This window comes from Camelus bactrianus, chromosome 2, assembly GCF_048773025.1.
Source record: "Camelus bactrianus isolate YW-2024 breed Bactrian camel chromosome 2, ASM4877302v1, whole genome shotgun sequence".
NCBI lineage: Eukaryota > Metazoa > Chordata > Mammalia > Artiodactyla > Camelidae > Camelus > Camelus bactrianus.
In genome coordinates, this window is record NC_133540.1 from 58566622 (window position 1) to 58585988 (window position 19367).

Genomic DNA, 19367 nt, shown 5'->3' on the forward strand with positions numbered 1-19367 from the left:
ATTATTACACTTCAACTTTACAATTACATGGACAGATTAGATGGTCAGATGTCGCCATGTCTCATATTTCATTTTTCGTAACTTGTGGAGTGGAGGGACGTTCAGAATAAGAAAATACTTTTCCCTTGGAAAAAAGAAAGAGGGATGTATATGGAAGCTGAGGTTAAAACGTCACTGTGAGACTGGGGGCTCAGCAGGGGTCAACATTACATTGACCCCTCTCCTCAAACACGATTCTGTTGCATCTACCACCCTTATAATAAAGCGAAATTTCTCGTGCAAACAAATAGTTTCTGCATTGGAGCAGTTGGTCCTGTTCTCCTATTTGCTAACTTCCATTCCCTCTTTGTCTCAGTTCATTAACTCCACACCTTCCCGTACCCAAACCCTCCACCTAACCTCCACCGCTCTTGTGGCTACTAGTCAATCTGGACTGTCCACCCGCCTCCGCCTCCGTCTCCGCCTCCGCAGCTCCAGCTGGCACGTGACTGGGGAGCTCTGCGGGCTGGCAGGCCCCAGGTTGACTTAAGTCAAAGCCGAATCCCTGAGGTAAGTGACCCGGAGGGTACGGCTGGGGCGAGGAGGTAGGAAGTGCGTTCCTTTCACGTGGGATTTCAATGCAAATTTGCCTGGACTTCCTGCGAGAGCGCTGTCAGGTTTTACTATTTATCGTCTACTTGCCAAGCTCTCAGGTCCACGCGCTTTGGGGCTGCACTCTGTACGCCGAAACTTCATTCAAAGGCCAGGCTGGGCGGCCCATGAGGTCGGGATTGAGGGGTGCAGATGATCTCGAGGCCACTTCCTCCCTTTCCGCGCCCTTCCTCCACTCCCCCAGTCACCTTCGCGTAAACAAAACGGCCCCCAGGGCTAGGGAGGTCTCGGTTTCTCTTGCTCTTCCTCGCAAAGGGTTAATTTGTCAGATCGCACGAGGGGGAGGAGATTTCCCTGTAGACAAGTAAAAGGGTGATGGACAAACGTGCGGGCACTAAGACCGCAAGGCATTCATTTCCTCCTACGGTGGATGCGGACGCCGGGAGGAGGAGAGTCCCAGAGCGAGGAGCCGGGCGCGGAGGCACAGGCAATGCTCAACCCTCAATGTAGCTAAGAGAGGCTGGGAGAGACCGATTGCCGGAGACCAAGCAGCGAGGGGAAGACCTAGGGGGGTGGGTGGGGGAATCATACAGGAGAGCACTTGAAATCAAGCGCTTTACAGATAATTTTATTTTGTGTAGAGTACACGTAGCGATTCCGAAGATCAGCCCCAATGAACATGTCAGTGTTGACTTTACAAGAATATGAATTCGAAAAGCAGTTCAACGAGAGTGAAGCCATCCAATGGATGCAGGAAAACTGGTAGGTGATGCTTTCGCGTGATACTATTCCTGGGAGCCCTGCGCGTCTTCCTAGTGTGCCTTAATGTCGGTACTCCCTTTCTGGGGAGTGAATGGAGCGAGGAATCGCGGGCAGCAGCGAGCGGGTCTCCCGGGTTCAGGAGACACTGAGGCTGCATGAAGCGCGTGGGTCTGTGGGTGCCCCTGTGTGAACCGTGGCTACACATGCATCTTTAATATAGATTATATAACATAGAACATATATGTGTACATAGAGTAGATGTCGCGCGGCAGGGAAGGCGGGAGAGATGTCACAGCCCCTACCTGTGCTACTCCTGGTTTCCCTCTAGATTTGGCTTTTCTTGCTTGGCCTCCTGCAAGCAGAGTGAGGAAGGCAGTGGAGGGAGGACCCGGCCTCCTTCTCCCTTTAACCCTCTCCCGTCCGCCGTCCTCGGCTCTCTGGTCCTCGCCCTCTTCCCATCCCTCGTGTCCTTCCTTTCTCCTTGCAGCTCTCCTACTTCACTGCCCTCCTCTTTTCTGCTCCCCAGCCGGATTCCTCCTTTCCTGGACCTCTTTCCCCACGCGGATCTCTTTCCGGTTTCATAAAGAGACAGGGGCGGGGGGTGGGGGAGGAGGGGACAATGAAAACAGTAATAAAAATGAATGAACCCGAGCGAGTGGAGCCACGCCATTATTAAGTTTGTTTCACGGAAACGCCTTTTGGCCACACTCCTTTCTAATTTAGTGGGAAGCTGCTGACTGGAGTTGATACACTGATTAAAAACCCCTCGGTTCGCAGAGTCCTTGGGGGCTCCTCCCCAAACTTCTAATCCAGGAACGCATCTTTCTTGTTTACCGTGTTCCCTCCGCCAGTCCTTTTGAAAATCCCAATGTGGGAAGCGATCCTGTGTCACCTTGCAATATTTAACAGGGGAGGGTGTGTGTGGTCATCTCGCTTGTTTCTTGTAGACAGAGCTGCTGTGGCAGACATTCTCCTCCTCCCCTTAACCCTGGGTCTGGCGATTGGTAAAGAGCAAACCCCACGCACCCCCCGAGCTGGATGGGAGGGTCGGGCCGAGAGGGCTCCGGGGCGCTGGGGGATCCTGCCCGCCGCGTGCACGAGCGCGTGCTCTGGCGCCCTCACGACCTGCCTTCCTCCTCCCACCTCATCAATGGGAAACCCGAGACGCCGGCACGCCGGGGGCTGGGGCGGGTGGGTGCAATAGGAGGGGGTTGCTGCGGGCAGGAGTGGGGGAATAGGGGTTCAACTTCTTTTTCTCCGGCCCCCAGGAGTCGCGACTGGTCTCGGGAGGTTCGGCTACCTCTCCCCCCTCCTCCCTCCCGGCCGGTCCGCCCTGGACCAGCTGGTCATTTGCGGCCGCAGCCGGGCGGAGCCCGCCCCCTGCGCCGTGCGCGCCGGCTGGGCCCGGCCTGTTGGTGGGGGAGCGCAGCCGGCCCCGCTCGGTCACACTCGCTGCGGCTTGGCTGGGGGCTTCTGAGGGCGCGGGGGCCGGAGTGTGGCGGAGGGTCGGAGCCGGAAGCCAGGAGGGGAACGCGATCCGCTCGGAAGACTAGGAAGTGCGGCAGCAGACGGAGACAGGGCTGGGGTCCCTCCCGGGCCGCCGAGGCCGAAAGGGCCAAGGGTGGGTTCGGAAGATGATTGTGCACTGGGAAGCTCGATCCCGTAGGAGTTTAGACATTGAAAGGCCTTGGCGTTCCGGGGAAGCCTAGCCCCCTCGGGCTCCGCCGCTTGGGGACCTTCTCCAGATGCACTTCCTCCTCCCGCTTAGGGGGTGGCGCTGAAGGCGGGGTGGGGGCGGTGGCCAGCCGAGGGCCCGGGTCTTCTCTGCAGCTGTTTGTCCTATTTCCTTGCCGCGCAGCTCGGGCCCATCTTCCTAACCCCGGTGGCCTAGTGTGCTCTGTGTTCTCTGACGTCTACCGTGTCTCCAACTTGCTGCATCCTTGTCGAACCTGCCTCTCTAGAGCCGGCTTCCCCTCCCGCGGGCTGCCCGCGTTCACTGTCTGCCAGCCCTCTCTTGCACCATTGCGTTTGGTACTGCCTCTTAATCACTTGTTGCCTTTTCTCTGAGGCTGCTTTCTGTGCCTCCTCCACTTCCAGGTACCGTTTTCCCGCCTCTTTTCCCCATTCACTCAGCAAGTACACACTGAATCAGACAGGGCCTAGCCCTCTGGGGACTGAAAATGGGGAAAATGCGCCAATTTATCTTTGCCTATTGGGCTCTACCACTGTTTCCTCCTGGCTCTTTATCTGAACCTTATGTCTGGCAATATCTTTCCTGGCTTTTATTCATATACATGAATATTTACCTATATGTCTGTACCTCTTACCAGACCACCATCTCTCAGGGTATGGTTCTTGTCTCATTCCACTATTGATTATGTAGAGCATCTTGAAGGATGCTTTGTACATGGCAGATGCTGGGGAAAATGCTTATCTAGTGAGCTAAAGTGACAATGGGTGCCCATTTTATTGCCAGCCCTACCTGTTAATACCTGAAGCTTAACTTACTTGGCTTCCTTCTGCATTTTGAATGCTATGTCATAGTCACATACTAGAGTTTCCCCTTCCCGGCCTTTTCTCTTTTGTTTGTTCTTCGTGGCTTACCTACTACAGCACAAAACCCTGCTGTTACCCTTTCCTTGCAGGTCTTCTGGACCCTGATTGTCTTGCTTTCTTCTTTTACTCCAGAGTGTATGCATTTCTCCCAATATCCTTGGGGCCCAGTTTTATAAACCTCCTCCCCAAAACCCCTGATAATACAAAGTCTTGAGCCCGGTGTATAAGAAAATGAAGATTTCCTTTTCATTTCCCTTGTTAACAGGAGAAGGGGCTCCATACCAAGGCTTATACCCTCTTGGGGTCAGGGGAAGTTTAGGAAATACAGGGTCTTGCCTTTCCCAGACTCATTAACTTAAAATGGCTTGAAATAGCTTCTGGAGGAAAAACACAATGTTGGGAAGCTTCTCTGTTTTTTGACAAATCATTTTCAGTTGTTCTTAAAAATCTATATACATAGCCTCAAATGAAACTCCATTTAGAGAATTATAACTCATGTCTCAAAAATGAGCTACACCCACTGTCTTTTGAAGAATTGTAAGGAAGGCTAGGAGTGCTGTTTTGTCAGTATGCTGTCTGCACTACTTTTTGAGTATCATTTAAGAGGACCTTTATTAAACTTACCCTATAATCCATGTTCATTACCTTATTACATATTAATGTAAAGGGGCCCCCTTTTTGGAGTGATGTTTGTATAAACTCTATAAAGGGTTCAAACTTGAGGCAAGTTTATCAAGTTTATTGCTGTCTAAAGAGTAATTAACCCTGTATTCATTTGTTACAGACACGAGATAAATACCGCAGACCTTTTTACTTTTCTAGCAAATAGTTTCATATATAACAGATCAGCAAAGCTACAGAAATGCCAAGTAATAAATATTGTGCCCTGGAGGATCCTCCTGAGCCACATCTTGAAACTACATGTCAAATTAAAAATATCCTGAGTAATACTGTCTGGTATATGAGAGTGTGTTGCATGAGGCAGAGGAAAATGCCTGCTTTTAGCTCAATAGCATTTTTGAGTTCTGATTTTACACTGAAAAGCCCTTGTGATTTTACAGCGTTGAAAAGAGAGGCATTTTGTTCTTTTATAGACATCTGGCCTTTACCTGTTATTTTCACTAAGAGCTGACTTATAAGGGCTGCTAGCAAGGGAGCAAAATCGCCTAGTGATTGTAAGGTGACATAAAATTCATTGAGTGAGAAGGGCAGCTGGGCTCTGCGTTCTCTCTCAGCAGCCTGCCGGCTCTGTGCTAGCAGTGCTGTATGCTAGCTGCTCCAATTGTAATTGTCTGGCCAATGGTGATTATCTTCTGATGTCGGCTGACACGGTGTTCACCAATGAGAAAACAGGAGGCCTGTGAGGTGATGTCATCACAGGGCTTGCCTAGAACCTCAGGAAACCCTCCCCCGCTCCCCTCTGGCCTCTTCCATGTCCAGTCTTTGAGTGTTTTGTATGTTTTTCTGACTCCCCCCCCCCCCCCCAGGCTGTGGTGATGGTTATAAGGGTTTTATTGTTTTTATATTTTTGTTCTGTATTTTGGGTCTATAAGATAGTGTAGGCATTTTCAGAATTAAATACTGTCTGGCTCAGGAAATGTTTTATCCACAGATTGTTTTTATATTGTTTTTATGAAGGACAAAATTTAAAAGAAACAGTATTTAAAAGGGATTGTACATCTTTATGTTCTTTCTTATATGTGAGGTTTAGAAAGTAACATGTACAATTTCAGTAATAAAGAATATAAAAGTATTATAAGCCTGTGTTAGTTTTTTTACTCAAAATATAGCATCATAATGTCTATCAAACTTCAGAATGCAGGCTGTTATTTTTCTTGTAGGGACAGTGGCTTTGCATTGATCTCTGAAATCCTCCCTGTGACCTGTTGTATACTTTTATTAGAAAAATAGTGCAGTCTGTGGTCATGGAACAGAAAAGGCCAAAGTCTCCTTTAATCAGCGACACTACAGCAAATGCAGATTTCGTCAGCCGTCTAGGAAACTACTGTGTCCACACTGTGCTCAGTATGTTGCTTGCCACTTATTTTAGAGAATCACAGTTCATATTAGCCTTAGGACTGAAAATCCTGAGTGTGAGGAACTTAACGTTTCATTCAATAAACCTTAGAAACTGCTGAGATGTTGGCCTGTTACGTACTAGGTTAAGAGTGAGAACACTGAGAAAATGTATACAGAAGAAAACTGATCTATGTTATGATCGTAGAAAATAATGAAATGTGTGGGAACTTTAACCTGAACTTTTATGTAGCTTTTAAAAAATGATGTGTATTCATGCAGCCTTTAGTTTTTAGGATTTCCAGGGAGAATGCGAGATTATTTTATGATTATACATCTTGATATTTGCATTTGTAATAGACAGTATGCATATGATGGTAAAATGTTTACATAGGCCTTTTGTTAAATTGGAAGTTGAATTTTGTGGTCTAGAAAAGACTCCTTGTTGCTTTTGATGTTAGATGATAATAATTCTGTCAGAATTACTTTGGAATTTAACTCCAAAGTCAACCCACTCCAGATCTAAGAGTTACTCTGCATACTTCCTTGAAAGAAGAATCTTTTGGTTTAGACAGTAGAAAAGCTGTGAGAGGGATGGAGACTTAGAAATACTTAGGAGGGCATAGAATAACCATCTAGTCGGTCTTTAGCAAATGAAGTACAGTGAAGGACTATTCAGGCAAATCAAGAATTCATCTTTGCTCCAGTGATCTGGGTATTTCAGTTCTAGTATTTTTCTGAGATGAGTTATCCAAAAATTGTTGCAATGATTCACTGAATTTTTCATTTCTGGACACAGGTGAACTGCGCTGTCCTTTGTTAATAGAAATCAGACAACAGTCCACAAAATTTGCCTTAGCTTTCTTCCTTTATTCTTTGTTTTCTAGTCCTTGGCTTCAAATCCATCTTCTCCATTTACTTTCCATTTATGTTTGTTAGAAGAGCACAGGCATTTACCTAGGAAAGTTTGCCTAGAAAAATTAACCTATACCACATTATTTCTATTGATAACCCAAAGAAATTGGAATAAAAATATAACATGGCTTTATTGAAAGGTTAAAGTCTTGTAACTTCATTCCTTTATCTGTATTCTGATCATGTGTGTATCCAGGCAAGTACAGATGTGTACTGTTGGCATAGTTACTCAGAACTTTAAAAAAAAAAGCATCCTTAATTAGATTTAACTTGACAATAATTTCATTTTAGAGGTAGATTAATCCTGTTTAAAAAAAAAAAAAAACGATTGCCCTGGAGTCAAAAATGAATTTGTAATTTGAAGTTCATTGAGCAAAAACCATCCTAAAGTACAGATCCTTGTAAGACATCTCAGTTCAAGCTTATGATTTTATCATGATTCATTTCTGTACTGAGCACTTACGATTTTTAGTTTAAAGATTCTTTTTTTTTTCCTTTTTTTAAAAAATTGAAGTATAATCAGTTTGCACTGTTGTGAGTTTCAAGGTTATCTTAGCATATTGGAATGACAAGTATTTTTAGGAACCCTTTTGTTTGGTCAGTCACCCTCTATGAACTTCTAAAAATTTAACTTTAAGCCTATCTGCACAAAGCAATGTACAGGTGAAAAAGATTTACACTTATCTTTGCTGAGATAAATAGACATGCTGATTAGAAGTAATTTTGCTGGATACTCATATAGTTTTCTAATACTTTTATTCTACTTCCTTCAGGATTTCATATTTTAGGTTTTTTCTTTCTAAAGCTTTTTTTGTGTCCCTGATTGTAATATAATGAGAACATCTAGTATACTGTATTATAGAGAGGGGGACCCCTACTGTTTTTAATCAAGTTCGTAATCGCATATTTTAAGTGAAATAAGTATAACTTAATTTTCTTAAAGATAAATTTCAGATATTTTAGCTCAACCCTTAATTTTATTGATACTCATCCTTGGACTTGTTTTTTTGCTTGTCTTATTTGTTTTGTTTTGTTTTTTAATGATCCTTTGAATTCTGAGGCTGAATTTTTGAATTGACTATTTGTTAACACTTAATGGGCGGTATACAAGATCATTCTTTGAAGACTGGAAAAAAAATCAATGAAATGTATGTTTATCGTTTATCTTTGTTAGGAGAGTACAGGCATTCACTTAGAAAAGTATATGTTTATATATATACACACACACATATATATACATAAACATGGTAAAGTGACTTTTTTAATAAATGAAAACTGATACCACATTAAAGATCATTTTTTGTGTATTTCCTGCTGTTCAAGAAGCATCTTGCTGTACCAAATGTACTTTTCTAAAATTCTGTGCAAAGTAGGCCCTAACTGAATGAACTGTTTCATCAATTTTTTTTAAAACTAGTTCAGTAATAAGATTTTAGTGTCTTAAAACTGCAAAATTTGAACATTTAGTACTTGGATTTACCCCCAATTATTAGTAATTTTTTGAAAATCTTCAATGTGGGTAATAATAAGTGAAACCCTCAAGTTTTCCTATCTTTAGGCCAAGCTGCCCAGCTGCCCAGCTGCCCAGCTGCCCAGCTCCTTTTATTTATAAAGGTAGCATTAATACCATGTAAAAGTTTTTAAGACACTATGCCCACTCCCACTGGGGTAATTCACTTTTTCAGGTGAAGTGAGTTTAGTGGAATTGAGTCCTTTGAAGTTGAGAATTTCATGATCTTGTTTTGGGAGGCTCAATGTAGGGAAAAAGGGCCTGATGAAAAGGTTTGCTCCTGAAACTTTTTAATGTGTGAGTGTTCTCTTGAAGTCTGTGGGTGCCTTAAGCATTTAAAAGCTGGTCTAGCAGTGGGTATCATTACAATCAGAGGGCAGGAAGCTCAATAACAAGGTACTCTAAACATCAGTGTCTGTAGTTTCCTCTCAGTTTTATGACTTTTTGGCACGGATTTAATTTAAAGATCTTAGAAGGGAGGGTAGATTTTCTTCATTCTGGAGTAATGATAGTAATTGTTGATACATAGTTGTTTACTGGTCGCAGGCATTCTTTTAAAATGTTTTATATATGTTAATGGTTAAATCCTCCCAACCTTCCTTTGATGTATACAAAACAGGAAATGAGGCGCAGTGTGGTTAAACAAGTTGGCATTTGTATGTAGGGACAAAAAAAAAGACATGGGCCCCAGGCTAAAGCTTAGTCACCCAGGCCCAAATCATCCCCCATTTGTGTAAGAATAAATATTCAGTCAGTAAAATAATGCACTTGGACACTGGGCAGCACTGTAAATGTGTAAGGTACCTGTGGTTTTAGTCTAGAATCTTACAGTGTCTTTTATCTTTCATTAAGCGTATCCTGAACGCTTCCGGCAGGAATAACGACAAAAGCACCTATTACTGTTACACTAAGCCTTGTGCTACGAAGAGATAAACACACTGGTCATTAGGATTAGTGTTTTCTGAATATTACTTGTTCAAAGTCTATCAATACTTTTATAATTATAAAAAGCCATGTCATCTTTACTAATGCTTCTATCATAAGAGATTTCAGTTTTTCTTAAACAAACTGTGACACACAGATTTGGAACATTTCTTATAAAGCATACTTTCTGTCTGTTTCTCCATGTCATGACCTTTGACCACTGAGCTTGGGTCTAGACCCTGGGAGCTTGTGTTTCTACCTAGTGCTGCCTGCAACCTAGCTTTCCTTCAGGCAGGTTTCAGTAGCTACTGGTAAATAGCCACCTGCTATTGATAGAAAAACAACAACAATAACAAACAAACAAATATATATGTATATGTGGGTTGGGGTTGTCTCTGTTTATAAAGATCATCTCCTATAATGTGAAGAATTTAAAGAGAACCTTTGTTGTTTTGTTTATTAGTTTTAAATCCTTCTCCTGATTTTAAAGTAAATATTTATTATTATAGAAAAAAGAAATGAAAACATTAAAAAAAAAATAAAGATGCAGGAAAGAAAACACCTTTAATTCTTATTCAGAGGCCACATTTCCTTCAGCCTTATTTCCAAGATTTTTATATACTTTATTTACTTATTTATTTATTAGTATTCAGTGCATATCAACAAGGGATTGAGTTCCGTATGCTGTGCCAGGGACTGCCCTGGGCACTTCCATTCACCTACTATCGCATAACAACTTTTTATGTTGCTTTCTTCCCTCTTTGCATTATAAATGCTTTTCATGTCACTAAGACATCTCCCTAAGTATAGTTTTTAGTGGCTACTTAGTATTGTTTTGTCTAGACTTACTTTATGTCACTATTCCCTTACATGTTAAGTTGAACATGTTAAGTTTCTAATTTGCATTAGAAATAGTCCTCTGACCATTGTTGGAGGAGGCCATCAAGAGGTCGTGACCGCCCCCCCCACCCAGTTGACCTGAGAGTAGGATGCAGGCAATCAAGTCTCCTCACCATCTTCCTGCCCTTGAAATGTACCTTCTGCCCACTGTTCCTACAGTCAGAGCCGTTTCAAGGACACAGCCTTGAAAGAGTAGATGTGTTGTTGAGACCATCTGGACGGTATACGTGACCTGTTAAGGCCACTATATCCTGTGGGTGGATGTGGAAATCTACTGGTCTTGCAGCCGCCAAGACAAGCCTCATAAGTAAGTCCCCTTGCTCATTATACCTGCCACCTACCAACCTGGAGAGGCTGCCTCTTCAGCCTCCACCTGCGTTCCCGTGTAAGGGGGCCAGTTTCACATTTTACCCAGGAACTCCTGGGGTTACGAACCAACAGCTCTGTGCCCAGGCCTGGAGTTGGCATTTCACTGGGCGGCTTGCAACACTCTTCATGATGGGAACGCAGGTAAAGCATGCTGTGCTATTAGAGGTGTTCTATAGCTAGCCTGTAACTAGTAATATTAAGTCATAAATCTACTGACCCACTGGGCTCCAATCAACTGTAGAATGTTTTCCCTTTAAGACCTAGTGTTGCAGTTCTTTAGAATTTGTTGTTTTAACATTAGCAATTTTGACTTGGAGAATGACCCAATGGTCTAGAAAATGAAGCAACTTTTTTTTTTTTTTAATTTTGCTGAAGTCAAATCTGAGAAGCATTCATTTGTCAGAACAGTGGGGGTTTTTTTGTTTTTTGTTTTTTTCCTTTTATTGTCTGGTAGGTAGGAAATCTATGAAGAGGTATGCCCTTGTGAAAAATGACCCCACAAAGGAGTGCAAGACTAAGTACTGACTATGAGAGTAAGTGAAGATTAAGAGATCAAGAAACATTGTGAGGTTATAAGAAAAAAAAAAGGTGTTTGTATGGAATTTTCTAGAGTAAAGGAGTGTTCGTCAAACTTTTTTGCTGACATCCTCCTGAAAGAAATTTTTAAAACTATGTACTGCCTCACATGTTTAATATTTTTCAATTATAAGTTGAAATAAATTAATTTTTAATATAGAATAAATAAGATGAGGATTGGCTTGTCATAATAAATACTTCATGACATGATAAGATAGATTTATCTGCTTAATTGAGTAATGCACAACGAATCTGTAATAAATGACATAACATTTTTATCCATGATTTTATTCATTGGTAGCTCCAGAAAACAGTCCACATTCCACACTGATAGATACATTTAAAAGACTCAGTTGCCCTAATCCTATATTGTTTCTGGTTGTTCTGAATTCAGAACATCTCAACATTCAGAATTGTAGGGTCTAATCAGCAGGAAAAGAAAATGAAGATTATCATTCTGCCTCACATCATTGTTTTTACTCTGTTTCAGGGGCTGGAAGGAGAGACCTGGGTGGGCTATCAAGTGTTTTAAACTGTGTTTTCTTGACTGTGGAGAAGGTTACCACTGTGTATGTGTGGTTTGTGTGCGTTATGGTCCCTAGGACTAGTCTCCTAACTGGGTGAAGCTGTTCTTTATTCTTTACTTAGTCATCCCTTGTCAGACCCTGGGAACTTCCTTAAGAAGCTCCTTTTAGTCCATTCCACTTGGGATGGCTCTGATTATTTGAAGACTGTTCTACATATTAAAGTGAAAGCTGTGGTCCTGCGCTGGCCCTAGGTCTGGCTCCAGCTGTATTTATTCTCACTTCTGCACAACTGTCTTGTATGCACCTGAAAATGACTATTCTATCCTCTCTAGGCTTTGTTTTTTAGAATAGCATCTACAGCCCACTGGTAATCCTCATGGACACTTCTGAAAAATAAAAAAATTAGGACTCCTACGCTTTTGAACAATTAAGTATTACCTACTAAAAAACTACTAAGAAATGTATTAAAGCTTACTAAAATTTGGCACTTACACATTAAAATGAGCAAGTCTATATTAGAAAGTATGGTGAGGGAGGGGGGAATTCTAATTTAATATTCTGCTAAGAAGTCTGCCACATGGTGCTTTGAAACATTACAAAGCTTTTATTGTACATGACATTCTGGAAATTTTAAGGACTCTGTTAACACTGAACCACCAGGGTTGTCTTGAGTTGTAGCTGATTTTCAGTTACTGTTCCTGCATTCATTTCTGCAGAAATACTTTTTTTGAACTTATTTTTTGTGATTGCTGATGTTGTTTGATTGTACCGCTTTGGCTGGTACTTGGTTCTTCTCCAGTTCTCTGTAATTACTGAGTTTGTTTTCTACAGACAAGAGGGTAGTTTGGGGTAAGAACTTTGAGAAGCACAGGCTATGTCCTTGATCCTTAACCAGGTATTTAGGGCAGACACACCTGGAGAGTTGATTTTCCTTAGAATGCAAGTGCACAGGCTTCATCGCAGAGATTCAGAATTAGCAGGTCCATGGAGAGGCCCAGGGGCTGGGAAAGATTTTCCCAGGTAATTCTTGCCTAAGCGGAAGCGCTGCTCTGGCTGAGGCTGATTCCATCCCACATTCTTAGAGTCCGTCTTCTCAGACCGTCGATTTCACAAACTGAACACCTCTTCCTCTTCCAGCCTGCTCCACCTCCTTTGTCATCTACATGGGACAGGGACATCACTCTGCTCAGCACCTTCTCTCCCTCCTCACCTCTAATTCACAACCAAGGCTTGTGTGATCCAGCCTTCAATTCTGCTTCTCCTGGTTCATGTCGGTCGCCACTGGACTTCCTTCAGGCCCCCCTCACTACCTCTTGTCTCCTCACTCACTTGTCAGCATTATCTAAGTCACAGATCCCACTATGTCACTCCCATGGTAAAAACTTCCCATGGTTTTCCATTGTCTATAGTACAAATCCAAATTTTTTTTTTTTAAGAAAAAAATTTTGTAGGGGAGGAGAGTTAGGTTTCTTTTTTTCTTTATTTTTAATAGAAGTACTGGGGATTGAATTTAGGACCTTGTGCATGCTAAGCACATACTCTACCATTGAGCTGTACCCTCCCCAATCATTCTTTTGATTGCTTTGAAAGACCATTCAAAATCTGGCTCCAGATTATCTTCCCAGTATTACCTATTGAAGTAACCCTCATCTCAGGCCTGTCTATTCAAATACAAATTCCAAATCCTTTCTCTTCTCCACCCACCAAAACCTGTTTCTCCTTTCTTTGTGGTTTGCTAGCACTTGGCTCATAGATGGATAAGTATTTTCTCTTCTGTCTTTGAAATCAGTGCCTATCCCAGAATTTGGCATACAGTTGCACTCAGTGTGTGTTGACTAGATGAATGCAGTTATGCATGAATACAGAAGGCTGTCAAATAAATGTATCTGATTTATTATCCAGTACCTCTTTATATTGTCCTTAAGTGAATTATGGGAGACTGTCTAGTGTCTTATTGAAACAATAATAAAATACTTCTTTTTTTCATCTAATTTTATTTTTAAGAGGAAAGATATTAATTTAGCATGACTGATTTTTAGTGAACTCATGTTAATTGTTGTATATGTTAATTATTACTCCTTTTCTAGGCACTCAAATCAACTACTCCAATCAGAAAGAAGTCAAAAGCTTGCCTAAAGTGAGGGGAAGGTGGGATTGCATGCACAAGGGAAAAAAAAATCAGGAAGAAAATAATACCAAAATGGCAGAAAGTAGCTATATAAAAGTGGTAAAAATGATGCTTATTATTTCTCCTTTTGCTCTTCCAGCTTTCCATGATCTTTTCCTATTACATTCTGGGTAGGCATAGGTGGTGTGATTTTGCGTATGGTCTTATTTCTTCATTTTTTGCATTAACTGTAATGTACTTACTGTTTTTATAGTAAAAGATAAATTTCATTTTACAACACTGTATTATCTAGTATCAGCTAACAAGTGCTTTAAAAAAAAACTAATGCATATTTTAATGAACATTCAGCAACATAGTTAAACACAAAGGAAGTTTGTGAGGACATGAACCTGCACATTCTTAGTTCAGATGAATCTGCTTTCTCAGATTGAGGGAGAGATGAACCATACTGTTGATGTCACAATACATTTCCTTCTCTTTCTCCAAATATAAATTATACAGTTAGATTATTTTTTAGTAGGAAAGGGTCCTGGTCCTTTAAGGGAAAGTGATAACAGACATCAGTTTGACTTGAACGTGATAACTTCTACGTCTGGGTTTCAGGAATGTATCTAGGAGGGCAAAGGTTCCCCAGGGAGAGTAGTCCTCTAATCTAATAGCAATAAAAGATTAAACATAAACTTGTCTCTAGAGAGCAAAAAATGAATAGGATAATTAGCTCAGGGACCCTGTGGCACCTGGAAACAGATGCTGTGCACGTACCTGGAATACATCATTAGCAAATAGTCCATTACTGCTGAATGTCTGGGAGATCAAGTCTGATTTCGAGGAGCTAGAAGGATTTTGGTACTCTCTGAAATGAAGGTTATAAAAGGTCAGTCGAGTCAGGAGGCCAGGCAGTGTGGAGCCAGAGATCTTGATGTGTCTGGTCTGGTAGGAAGTCCCAGGGATCTGGTTGAGAACTGTGTCACAGAGCTTTTTCACAGGACTGCTTTGTGGAGGAGATCTTATCAGTCCTGGGCGCTGCCTTGAACTCTTGCTTCTTCTGAACTTCCTCTTAGAAGAGAAAGATGGAGGATTGCCATTAATGTTGCAGAAAGGTGTGCTACAGCTCAGTGTTACAGCTTAGTTGTGACAGCAACCTGGATCCGGGAGAGAGACCAAGCAGCACTCGGAGAGTTGGAGAACTCAGGTTTATTACCGCAGTGGGCCCAGAGGAGTTAACGTTCCAAGCTCTACACAGGCTTTTATAGGCCACCAGTCTAGACTTTGCAACATTTTGTAACATCATATGCAAATAAGGTATAACAAAGGTGACTAATTAGGAACAAGCTTTGTAGAAATGGACCAATCAGGAGTGAGGAAAATGGGCCAATCAGGAGTGAGCTCCATGCAAATGAAGTGCTACAAATGGACCAATCAGAAGTTAGCTCAGGGAACCAATAGAATCTTAGGGGTAAATTCTGCTTTCCTAGAAGTAAGCCGTTTCAGAGTTTAAAAAGCGAAATAATGCTGCTGGGCCAGGGAACCGAATGGTGCTGGCAGGAGTGTAGCGGCCTTGCCTGGGGGGTTCTGCCATCTTTTTCATGGGGCTTCCCACCTCATTAAGAACGTAAAAAGTAGTGTTTGTTTTTACGTTAGCTGTGTCTAGGAAGACTTACATTCTCTGCTAGTCTTTGCATTGTCTCAGGCAGCAACCAACAGGGCACAGGAGCGGGAAAGGGAGGTTGGAGGAGAATGGTTCCAAATCATGTGGGATATAGTTTTTAAAATCTCTGTAATTGATTTAATGATGATCTTTTGGTTTATCCTTTCTATAAATCTGGAAAAAGATCCTCTCTTAAGCTACAGACAACTTAAATACGTATTCTTTCTGGGTGCAAGAAAATAAGCAATAGATTAGAAATATACTAAAGGAGCAAAAAAGAAAATATTGCATATTTAATATGTTTTAGTTACATTAGTTAGACTTGATTTTTCTAAAAGAGTGTTAAGGTACTATTTCCTCAAAAAATAATATTTTTTGAAGTAAATTAAGAAATGTAATCTGCGAAACATTTATTACCTTCTTCTGTAACAGCAGAAGAAAAGTTTCATTTATCTCGTTTCAGGTAATTTTTGAAGGGAAGTTTTTCCCTGTTATAGAATTTTTTTTTTTTAATTTGAAAACTACCCTAAAATAGAGCATAAGAAATTACACATCATTTTATATTCTAGAGCAACGTGTTTATGAGTCCAATACCAAAATTATAACTTACCAAGTATAAAATGTTCTGACTAGCACAATCTCTGAATATGTGGATGCAATTCTGGCCAGTAGAGAGTCAGGGCTATCTGATTTTACTTGACTTTGTGAAACATTAAAACAGGAGTTTTCACATTATAAACTTCTGATAAATTTCTAAACATTCAAACAAATTTTCACATACCTTAAATGCTTTATAAATATTCACACTTCATTTATTTTGAAAATAGGCTTCAATTTCAATGCCATATAATATCAATATCGTGGTAATTAAAAAAATAAGTCTTTATTAGTTATTGGGCTTACTTTGTTTTTTTCAGTTGAACAAATGTTGATGCTAATTCCTCCTTCAGTTCTGTTGAAGCAGGTAAGAAGTGGTCAACACCCTGTAACTGGTGTGTAGGCCCAGATTGTGGATATTTTATGTGAATAATGCAGGCAAACCAGATGGCTGGCTTTTTGAACTTGCATTATTATTACACAGATGAAACAACACACTCACAATGAAAAACTACGTGGAGCAAAGGAAGACTCTGCCGTGTTTTTAAGAGTTATATCACGGCTAAGTTACTGAAAGCTTGATGTCAGATCTACTCCATCACCGGACTAGACTTTTTGCGGAGATTGTTTCTTCCCCACAAAGTGTTTGGTGTCCAGGGGCTCCTTTTTTCCCAGCAATGCTAGAGAGACAGGGTCTCGGGACCTTGAAGCTGGTTAATTCTGCTTGTCCTACCCTCTCACGGTGGATTTAATGACTATAACCAAAACTGGTGCAGGTGGATGCCCCTTTCAGGATTGCATTTTGCTTAGTGGGAAGGATAGTAGGCTTTTTTACTTTTATGGTCTGTCATATCTAGATGTGCCGTAATACATTTAAACTGCTTTCCTTAGGTAGTTAAAGTATAGCAGCTCCAAATGTCTTGTTTATATGCAGAGTCTAGGACATCTGGGATGTAGCAGTTTTCCGAAGTATTACTATAAATTATGTTTTCATTGATCTTGGGCCAGACCATCAGTAGTTGCCAGTTGTCTTCAGTAGCTGGCTTAAATTGATTTTTCATGTGAAAATGAAAAGAAATACTCCTGTTTTCTCATAAGTTCAGCTGAGTGTAAAGATTTAATATTTCCACCCATTTTCAGAAATTTATGTATAGTTTTGACTCATCAAATAAACTGTATGCAACTGGAGGCCTCAAATTAGGCGATATGCATACAATCCTTACTTTTTTCTTCAGATTTTACTTGTGTAGAGAAGTATTAGGATTCATCTTGATAAAGCAAAGATGTGTACTATCACAGAAACATTTTTAAAAGGAATAAACTCCCATCATTTGTAGTTTCTTCATTCAGTGGATAGGCCTGGAACTTTAAGTTACGTGTTGTAGAAAATTTAGGAAACACAAATAAGCAAAATAAGAAAGTAAATGTTACCTTGAGAGCAACACTAACATTTTAGTGCAAATCTTTTAAAACATCCCTTTCTTTCTATCTACCCATCTCTATGTTTTTAACAAAAATATTTTCATAGAGTTCATACCATATTTTTCTGTAACTTGCCTTTTTTTCTTTATATAGAAAGGAACATTCTTCCATGTTCTTAAATACTTCCTTCACCAAACTGTAAATGGGAGAATTATGTTGCTTTAATGTAAGGTTCTAGCTGACAATAAAATTCATTTTGATACTTTATACATGACTCCAGACAAACAGAATGGTCTTGTTAAAAAGTGGAACGTTGACTTATTTATGGTAATATTAAATGTAAGTTATTCTGTGAGTTACTCCTTAATCTTTAAAGATAGAGCTTGAAATACTAACCTTCTAATGGAAGTGGATGAATAACTCCTAAACAAAGTCCCAACACATGATTCAGAAAGAATAGTTCTACACACTGCATGGCACGAGAGTACTAAAATTTGACCGAGCATTGACAAAGTACTGGGCTCACTGACGTCAGAATGTATCATTCATGGTCACTCACTCAGGTACTCAGTTCATAACCTCAATGCAGATCTTACCTCCCCCTCCAAAACATGGCATTACTTTGGAATGAGTAGTCATTATTGTCTCTGTTGGATCGAATAACATGTGCTAGTGATACCATATAGAGGGATGGATGACAGTGACTCTAGGGCCAGACACTGCCTGGGTTGGAATCCTTATTCAGACACATACTAGCTCCTTGGGGAGGTTACATATCTTCTTTAAACCTTAGCTTCCCTATCTGTAAAATGTGGAAAACAATACTGACCTGATAGAGTTGTTGCTTTGATTAAGTAATTCACTTAATGTACGTGAAGTGTTCACGAACGCTATATGCTATGTAAGTTTTAGGTGTGCTATCATGATTGATGTTCAGTGTGTCAATATTGAACAGTTTTATGCAGTACATTAACACTGTCTCGTGGTCCCCTCACTGCAACCCTGTGAGTCAGGAATTTTCATGCCCACTTTATAGATGAGAACATTATATATACTTTTATGTCCCAGTCATGTATTGAGCCCAACCATGGTTCTGTCTCTTATTAGTTTCTTAATTATAAATTTTATTTATAGTGTAAGCAGAAATTATGATATAAGTGGAACTTACACATTCTCAGATTGTATAGGCCATAAGATCACATTAGAAAGTATGAAGAAGAGAAAGGAATGATTGGTTAATAGACAACAAGTAGCCTAGGAGTTAACTGTATGCAATAGAAATAATTATGTTCATTCACTGCATTAAATTCTTGGGATTGATTTAGGTGCATAGAGGTACCAACTCTAGAGTGAAATTAAAATACAGGTAAAGCTCATGGTATATTATATGACAGCTTCCTGTGCTTTAAATATATTCTGTACCTATGGATGTTGCATCCACGACTAAAAGGTCTAACAGGGGAAAGCACATCCCATCTGGTGAAGATGTGTTGTCACTAGTAAAATCCAGCTCAGTGCAGGAGAGAACCCAGTGTCAGTAGAAAACTCTCAGTAAGTCCAATCTGATTCAGTAGGACCACAAGCAAAAAAAGAGATACCATCTGAACTTTCAATTTTTTTCTTTTGATTTACTTTCAGAGGTAACAGCATTTGTCATTAAGAAGATAATATATTTTAAAAAGCTGAGTGGCTCTACATCCTGATATTTGAGATGGCTTTTAATTTTTAGTTTGCAGTGAAAGTAATGTCATTTCACTGTATTTTTTGCCAAAGCATCTTGCAGGAGGACCAACTAGTTAATCAAGAAATTTCTTATAGTTTACCAAGTTGTTTTGTGAGACTGCAGCCATGGACTATTTAATAACAGCAGGGTGAACTACATTCAAATGGTTTCCTGCAGATCTAGAAATCAGATAATGAATCTGT

General features: G+C 40.6%; 1 protein-coding gene across 5 annotated transcripts in view; it reads left to right on the forward strand.

The window, feature by feature from the left end:
* The first annotated feature begins 398 nt into the window (after nucleotides 1–398).
* ELOVL6 (ELOVL fatty acid elongase 6) overlaps nucleotides 399–19367 on the forward strand; it is a 123557-nt gene continuing 104588 nt past the window's right edge. The window contains exons 1-2 of one of the 5 annotated variants that reach the window (XM_010953684.3): nucleotides 399–549; nucleotides 1233–1353. In XM_010953684.3, the coding sequence (XP_010951986.1) occupies nucleotides 1265–1353 (89 nt within the window). In that variant the 5' untranslated portion in view covers nucleotides 399–549; nucleotides 1233–1264. The other 4 variants (XM_074342347.1, XM_045515782.2, XM_010953683.3 and 1 more) reach the window with 4 other exon arrangements.